This window comes from Palaemon carinicauda, chromosome 6, assembly GCF_036898095.1.
Source record: "Palaemon carinicauda isolate YSFRI2023 chromosome 6, ASM3689809v2, whole genome shotgun sequence".
Classification (NCBI taxonomy): domain Eukaryota; kingdom Metazoa; phylum Arthropoda; class Malacostraca; order Decapoda; family Palaemonidae; genus Palaemon; species Palaemon carinicauda.
Window position 1 is genome coordinate 152,920,324 of NC_090730.1, and position 8,879 is coordinate 152,929,202.

Below are 8,879 nucleotides of genomic sequence, written 5' to 3' on the forward strand. Positions count from 1 at the left end.
CTGAGCCCAAAGGAGAAGGATCCACCAACTGAAGGAGTTCGAACAGAACTTCATTTAACGGGAGACCATCTACTCTGCCATTCCTCAAAGAGGACCGGACGAGGAACAGCTTCGGGGAGAGTTCAAGGGAAGACCCTGACCACATACCTCTCCCCCAGGGAGCTAGACCACTCCCGACAAGTGATGTTCCGGTCACACCGTTGGCCTCGACAAGATGGACAGTTGTTGAGGATCCATTTCAAGGGCAGACATTAAGGTACCGCAGGGGCGCGCATTAGGCCTAAGAGAGGCGTGCATGAGGCCGGTCAGTAGAAACCAACATTCTTAAAAGAGAAAAGTAAATAAAGAATTAATTGTAAAAAGTCAAATGGCAAGTCCGGTTTATGGAGGGAGAGAGCGGCAACGTAGACACTCTACCGAGGCAGGCAAAAGCAAAGTGGATGCTAAACCCACGTGTGTGAGTGGGGTAGCCGGCAACCCCCATCCCTTTCACTAACTAACGGTTGGAGTAGTAATGGAAAGCATTACTTGTATCATTACCCACGGAATTATAATAAAACCAAAATTTTGACCTTTTCATACAAGTGAATGGTTTCGTAACTTGAAAAACCCAAAATTTAATAATTATAAACGTTTCTTATCAAAGGCTATTGTAAACAGTTTAGTGTGGTGAAATACAGTAGACATAAAACAAAACATCAACACTCAATGGTAAGCCGATATGCTTTAGGGCAATGTTCAAATCATCAAATAATGTAAGTACTATATAGCTATACTGTATTCGTTTATGTTATAATTTATCACATTGAACCGAATGAGCTTGATGATTAAAATAACACCATAATACAAGCCCATAGGGCTGGCGTGCACAGCACATCAATGCATCGCTTGCCAGAACAGAGGAGCAGGCCCGGCCGAACAAAATCCATTGAGTAAATAAATCATAAAAATTCAGTGGACCAATGCAACACAAAAGCCAAACTACTAGAAAATGGGAAGAAAACTCACATTTTCTATGCATGCAAGAGGTCTGGCCCATCGATATATACAGGGTTCTTAAAAATTCTTTGACTGGGTAAAAAAACTGCCAAAAGGGAATGTAAACAATACATGTGCAGTATCCCACAATCAGTCTCTCAGAAGTAAACAAAAAACTTAGAAAAGGAATTAACAGTAAAAACGAAAGTTTCATAACCTGGGAAAACACGGGCTCTGTCCATCGGAAAATTTTGAAACTATGCAGGAGCTACCCATGACTTGTATGTGGACATGGCTGATCTTAGAAAATATTGTCGTAGTAAAGGTAAATAATATTATGTAAAATGATAAAATAACTTCATATTATAGTATATCAAATCACAATAAAGAATATTTCCCCATAAAAAAAATAATTTGATAAGAAATAAAAAAGATATCGCCTGTTCTAATAAACTACATTCTACCCTCAAGCGAACGATCAAGTTACAACCCAGCACATATGTTAGGTTACGTTAAGTTGAGCTGGATTCCACATGAAACAGCCATATGAATTGGATTCAATGTGCTAGGGTAGGTTAGGTTGAGCTGGATTCCAAATGACATAGCCATACGAATTGGATTCAATGTGCTAGGGTAGGTTAGGTTGAGCTGGATTCCAAATGACATGGCCATACGAACTGGATTAAATGTGCTAGGGTAGGTTAGGTTGAGCTGGATTCCAAATGACATGGCCATACGAACTGGATTAAATGTGCTAGGGTAGGTTAGGTTGAGCTGGATTCCAAATGACATGGCCATACGAACTGGATTAAATGTGCTAGGGTAGGTTAGGTTGAGCTGGATTCCAAATGACATGGCCATACGAACTGGATTAAATGTGCTAGGGTAGGTTAGGTTGAGCTGGATTCCAAATGACATGGCCATACGTACTGGATTAAATGTGCTAGGGTAGGTTAGGTTGAGCTGGATTCCAAATGACATGGCCATACGAACTGGATTAAATGTGCTAGGGTAGGTTAGGTTGAGCTGGATTCCAAATGACATGGCCATACGAACTGGATTAAATGTGCTAGGGTAGGTTAGGTTTAGCTGGATTCCAAATGACATGGCCATACGAACTGGATTAAATGTGCTACGGTAGGTTAGGTTGAGCTGGATTCCAAATGACATAGCGGAGCCTTTGTAGTTTATGGGGACAGGCCTTTGACCGGCCGAAAATCGAATAAAAAAAGTCCGAAATCGGCTCTTTTTTTTTTACGGGAATGATCACGGAATGAAATAATATTAATTTCACTAGTTTTGTAATTGCTTGTCCCAACAATCTACATACTAGGACCACTTTGGTCTTGGATGTCGGAAACGTGCGAAAAAAAAGTTCAAAATCTGATCTTTTTCGCGGGAATGATCACGGAATGAAATATTAAATTCACTAGTTTTGTAAATGCTTGTCCCAACAATCTACATACTAGGACCACTCTGGTCATGGATGTCGGAAACGTGCGAGAAAAATGGACAACCCAAAATTCCCCTCCTAACCTGACCTACAAGCCATGTCCTTACCTTCCTCGTGAAATAACCGAGGGGGGGCTAACGGCCCCCTGCGACCCCCAAAACACTGTCGCTAACATACAAACCCCACAAACCCAACCTAACCCAACCTAGTAGTTCCCAGGTCACTACCCCTACCCGGGGGTAAGCCCCCGGACCCCCTTCGTAAGTCTCTCTCCTACACAAAAAAAGGTATGGGCAGCACTCAAAATTATATCTTAACCACATTGTCATGATAAAAAAGTACTCGGGCTTACCTTAACATTCGATGTCGCAACATCAATTGTACACTTCTCACATGGACCCCTAAAATCCCCTAAGAGGCCTTCTCGAAATAAATAATGAAAGAATTCGGGGTAACTCGAGTAAAATCACGTAGGTGTATATACCTTAGTCTTAAACGAATCAATTTGATCAATATGAGTGATAACCTCAACAATATCGCTCAAAGAGTAACTGTACGAAACACGTCTACCCATTACGGTGGTTAGAGTTGGAAAGGGTCGACTCCAGGTCAATCTCGGGTAATTGGGGGGGGGGGGGGTATTAAAAATTTGAAATCACGCGGCCAACGAAAGGTTTAGTTCGGTTGCTATGTTTGACACTGGCTTTATCTACCGAAATATCTTAACTAGATGTTGGCTAGCCAAACCTTTGGTTGTATATAAAACAAAATAGTATTCTGCATAATTTTAGGACGTGTCCCAACGAAATAACAATCTTAACAAGAGGTTAAAAATGAAGATTGTTGGAATTAGCGAAAACATAAGTCTGAACATCGATAACTGTTCAAGCTTGCGCCACCAGCTGATAGGCGAACCGAGCGCCGCCAAACGGGTGTTATTATAGTCAGACAGGAAACACTGCTTGCGGGAAATTTTACGATAGAGTGTTGGCCGTGGCTTCAGCGGACGACGCATTGTAACGACCTTTTCCTAACCTAACAATTCATGATAATTATCATAGCAGTATCAAATATCACTATAAATGACGTGTCCCTAAAAACTACAAACGTAACGAGGAATTAATATGTAGATTGACCGGACAGTATTAAATTTTAAAAACGAACGTTTCTTAGACTGGGATGACACGGGCTCTATCTATCGGGAAAGTTGGAAACTAAGCAGGAGCTACCCGTGACTTGCGTTCGGACCGTGCTGAACTTAGAAAATATTGCCGTGGTAAAGGTAAATTATGATATTATTCAAAATGATAAAATAACATCATATTATGGTATGTTGGATCATTGTAAAGAACATCTTCCCCATAATGAAAAACGATTTGGCAAGTAATAAGAAAGATATTGCCCTGTCCCCAAAAACTACATGTGCTAGGGTAGGTTAGGTTGAGCTGGATTCCAAATAACATTGCCATATGAATTAGATTTAATGAGCTAGGGTAGGTTAGGTTGACCCGGATTCCAAATGACATAGCCATATGAACTGGATTAAATGTGCTAGGGCAGGTTAGGTTGAGCTGGATTCTAAATGAAACAACCAAATTAACTGGACTTAATGGGATATGTTAGGTTAGGTTGAGCTGGATTCCAAATGACATAACCATATGAATTGGATTTAATGGGCTTGGATAGGTAAGGCTGAGTTGGATTCCAAATGACATGGCCATATGAACTGGATTAAATGCACTAAGTTAGGTTAGGGTGAGCTAGATTCCAAATGAAACAACCAAATTAACTGGACTTAATGGGATATGTTAGGTTAGGTTGAGCTGGATTCCAAATGACAAAAACATATGACTTGCATTTAATGGATTTGGTTATATTCCAGCGATCGACCAAGCAGCACCACACCAGAGCCTAATTTCCATTCAGTGACAGACACAGGGATAAAAGTAGTTTCCGATTAATTAGATTTGAAAATCAATTCAACACTTACAAAACTTCCATTCTATAGGAAGGAGTCAAACCAGCACTGAAATTAGACAAATACACGAAGCGGTGTTTGGGACTTATAACTCACTTTAACACAGACTACCACTGCTGTGCCAACACATATTGAACCAAAAGCTTTTATACACACATTGCTCATCACTGAATGACATGGTGCAACACATGCGTAGTCGTCAAGAAATCCAGATAAAAAAATTTCCACACCGTAATGCATCTCGTGAGCCTTCGGGTAGACTAACCACTGCCACTTCACACCCGCCATTTCACCCGCACTAACATTTTCACCCACTTTATGCGATGACACTTGTCTGATTCACCGTGACATATAGGGCAAGACTATTCTATGCGTAACTTTAAACTACTGATACATTTTTACAAATGAAAACAAGAGAATACCATTGTAATTAGAGATAAACGTTCCCGAGAAACACGACTGCATCCCCTCACAAGTTACAGCGAGTAATCAACAAGGCCGACGCAGAAGTGGTGTTCGGACGATCCATTATATCATATGGCGGTTACTATCTATATAATAAAAATATTTCAAATATTTTATTGAATATAAATATCATATGAATGCGTGTTTTGATTTCTTCAAGATAAAAAGAATAATTTCTAATCTCAAATTTCGTGAGCAGAATCGAACACTGGCGGAGAAGGACTTTGTTTTCATGGCCATTTTGTAAAGCGCAAAAGTGACGTCACAGTGAGAGATATTGTGTTTAGTATTCACGATTCACCTGCTTTGGTAGCGATAACATTATATGTCATTCATGAGATTTATCATAAACATTTCAATCATATCAACAATTACCATTTTGATTCTGTAAATATTCATAAATTTAGGCCCACGTATTGCATTATGAAAGCATAACTCAAGTTTCATCATTTATATAAATTGATTATTGTAATTTTGTGTTGCTGCTGTGGTCTATATATTATTTAATTATACACAACTCATTATCGTAGTAGATGATATATCTACATTAACTAGAACATAAACGAATAACCAAATACTAACCATTAGCTTCCAAACTTAATACAGTATAGGTCTACACAAACAAGAATAATTGTAGAGATAAATACGTAAAAAATATGCAATTCATTGCTATTATATATATATATATATATATATATATATATATATATATATATATATATATATATATATATATATATATATACTGTAGGCTATATAAGATTGAAGGAAAAGATGTAAATTCTCTCTCTCTCTCTCTCTCTCTCTCTCTCTCTCTCTCTCTCTCTCTCTCTCTCTCTCTCTCTCTCTCTCTCTCTCTCTCTCTATATATATATATATATATATATATATATATATATATATATATATATATATATATGTGTGTGTGTGTGTGTGTGTGTGTGTGTGTGTGTGTGTATATTTATATATATATATATAATATATATATATATATATATATAGAGAGAGAGAGAGAGAGAGAGAGAGAGAGAGAGAGAGAGAGAGAGAGAGAGAGAGAGAGAGAGAGAGATTATGAATAGAAGAATTTTGTAGTACGAGTTATAGAATTGTAGGATTAATTGTCAAACTAAATATGAAGTATGAAATGAAAATCATTCATATGCATGCACCAACAACTTCCCCTACAGAGGAAGAAATAGAAACTTTTTATGAAAATCTGGAGATATCTGTAGAAAAAAAAACATGAGACTTGATTTACATATTTCCTTTCCTCACTGGGCTATTTTTCCCTATTGGAGCCCCTGGGCTTATAGCATCTTGCTTTTCTAATTAGGGTTGTAGCTTGGATAGTAATAATAATAATAAAGTAGCTCAAAATAAGAGAAGAATCGATAGTGGGTAAATTTGAAGTAGGCACATGGAATAACAGAGGAGATAACAGAGGAGACATGCTTAGTAAAATTTGTTGAAAGATACAATCTTAAATTCCTTAACACCTTCTTTTATAAAAAGGAACATAGAAAATGGACAAGGAGAAGCCCAAATAGAGAAATAAGAAATGAAATAGATTCTATTCTCAGTGAAAAAGTCAATTTAGTTAAAGATGTAACAGTGTTAAACACGTTAAAGTCAATTTATCATGGAATGACGAGAAGAAAAATTTCTTTAGATTTAAGGAACGAAAGAGAAAAATTCAATTTAAGAAAGAAAATAAGCAGTCTTGTAATAAGAAAAAAATATGATGCGTTTAGTTTAGCAATACAAAATAAGTACTCCTAGCTACACGATGAATTAGAAATAAGAAAAGAAGAAAGGAACAGTAATTTAACTAAATTTGTCTAGGAATCAGCATAAGAGAGGAAAACTGTCAGAAAAGTTACAAAATCTAATAAAGAAATATTGGAAATGAGGATAAAATTTAAGCAAAAGAGATGAAATAGAATAAGCAGAACTATTCAAAATGACAAACAAACTAAAACCCAAGGTATTCTTCAACAAAATCAGACAAAAATTGAGGAAACACCCAAGAAAGGAAGCATCAAATTGATGAAAAGATTTGGAACAGGGTGCCACCAGATGTTTACTCTAGAAGATGAAAATGGAAATATCCACAATAGAGATGAAGTGACAGAAATTGCAGAGAATGTCTATACAATAGTGATATAAGAAATAACTTTGCTAATAGATATAATGAAACAACGAAGCTGGTACCTAGGATAACAGCAGGAATAAAGAAAGCATGAAAAGGAGTGAAAAGAGGCGCAAAGCAGCAGGAAAAATAGACTAAAAAATGATCTAATACTAGATGGAGGCGATTTCATAGTACAGTAGTAAAGCCCGCTTAATTCTACAGCTTGGAATAACTTTATCATTATACTAATCACAAAAAGGGAGACACTAAAAGACCCGAAAAATTACCGCCCATTAAGTTTACTCTCCGTAATATATAAAATATTTACAGCGATCATATTAGGCCAGATAGAAAGACAGCTAGACTTTAATCAGTAGATATGTAAGACTGAAAATTAATATGAGTAAAGCTAAGATAATGTTCAATGAAAATGCATATGCAACAAATAAGTTATGGACGAACCTCCAGAGATTGTTTATGAATATATGTACCGAGGACAGACAGTGTTTCCCCTGGACACGAGACCAAAATTAAAAAAAGGATAAGCATGGAATGGAGAGCATTTGGCAAACAAAATGGGATATTAAAAATTAAAATGTCAATGGCTCTAAAAAGAAAAGTATTTAATCAGATGGTCCTACTATTAATAACTTATGCATCAGACACTTGGAACCTTACTAAAGCCTTAGAACAAAAGCTAGTTACCAATCAGAGAGCTATGGAACGATAGAATGATGGGAATAACACTAAGTGACAGAAAAAGAGCAACATGGATACGAGAGAAAACGAAAGTAGAGGATATTTTAACATGTAAGAAAAAGAAATGGGCATGGACAGTACATATAAGAATAACAGAATGGGTACCTACAGATTATAAAAGAAGGGGAAGGAAGAGAAGACGATGGATTGAAGAACTAATAAAGTTTGCGGGTGTGGGCTGGTAGTGATACAGTAAGACCATAAACATAAGCAAGTAGAAGGGCACGTCTGACTCAGTCAGTCTGAGGCATTTGTTCTGCAGTGGAATAGTAACGAGAGAGAGAGAGAGAGAGAGAGAGAGAGAGAGAGAGAGAGAGAGAGAGAGAGAGAGAGAGAGAGAGAGAGAGAGAGAGAGTGTGTGTGTGTGTGTGTGTGTGTGTGTGTGTTTGGTACAACACTGATTTTGCAAATTTGCATCCGGCTATGGTATGTCCGGTATTCTTAGACAGTAGACTACAGATCACTACAATAGTCGACCTACCCTTGACATATCAGCTTGGGTCAAGATAAGCATCAATATTGGTTAAATATCTTATATAATTCGGAATATAGTATATGCGAGTCAAATGTGAGACATAGTTGATATGTCAAGCTATTCAGTTTTTAGCTTGGTTGATTACCTACTTGATGATTTTTAATGTAAATTACATACAAACAAGTAAATAGTTATAATGTAAGATGCGTGTATGTTTGTGCATATCAAACATTTTCCCGCCCGCTAGCGACATTGTTACTCGGACACGGCAAATGATCTCAGCGAACAGTTAAGCTACCTATGAAGACCCTGCATTGAAAACGGGTTCGTCGCTTGTTGTACCTGTACCACAAACCACAATTTTACTTTGTGCTGATATGATTAATTTAATTAACATTATAATATTGTATTTGTAGGTCTTTAGATAAATTTCTGATTTCGAGCATGAAACAATTTTTCTCTCTCCCTACCAGATTATGGATTTAGATGACGTAATTTTCTATTAAAAAGCATTACAATGACATGACTTTTTCATTGAGGGAAAATAAAATATTCTAAGCTCAATATCAATTAACAGAAACGGGTGTTCACATAATTTTAGTGAATATGGATAGGATAAAATAGAAGGGTTGGGGCGAAT

The 8,879-nt window shown here is 37.0% G+C and overlaps 2 protein-coding genes across 6 annotated transcripts in view; one reads left to right on the plus strand and one right to left on the minus strand.

The window, feature by feature from the left end:
* Positions 1-4,889, minus strand: part of LOC137642739 (uncharacterized) — a 69,594-nt gene extending 64,705 nt beyond the window's left edge. Inside the window, exon 1 of one of the 5 annotated variants that reach the window (XM_068375572.1) lies at positions 4,832-4,889. The gene's annotated coding sequence lies outside the window, so the exon portion shown is untranslated. The other 4 variants (XM_068375575.1, XM_068375574.1, XM_068375573.1 and 1 more) reach the window with 4 other exon arrangements.
* Positions 4,890-7,736: 2,847 nt separating this feature from the next.
* LOC137643287 (histone acetyltransferase type B catalytic subunit-like) overlaps positions 7,737-8,879 on the plus strand; it is a 64,655-nt gene continuing 63,512 nt past the window's right edge. The window contains exon 1 of the mRNA XM_068376126.1: positions 7,737-7,935. Within this exon, the coding sequence (XP_068232227.1) occupies positions 7,737-7,935 (199 nt within the window). The remainder of the gene's footprint in view (positions 7,936-8,879) is intronic.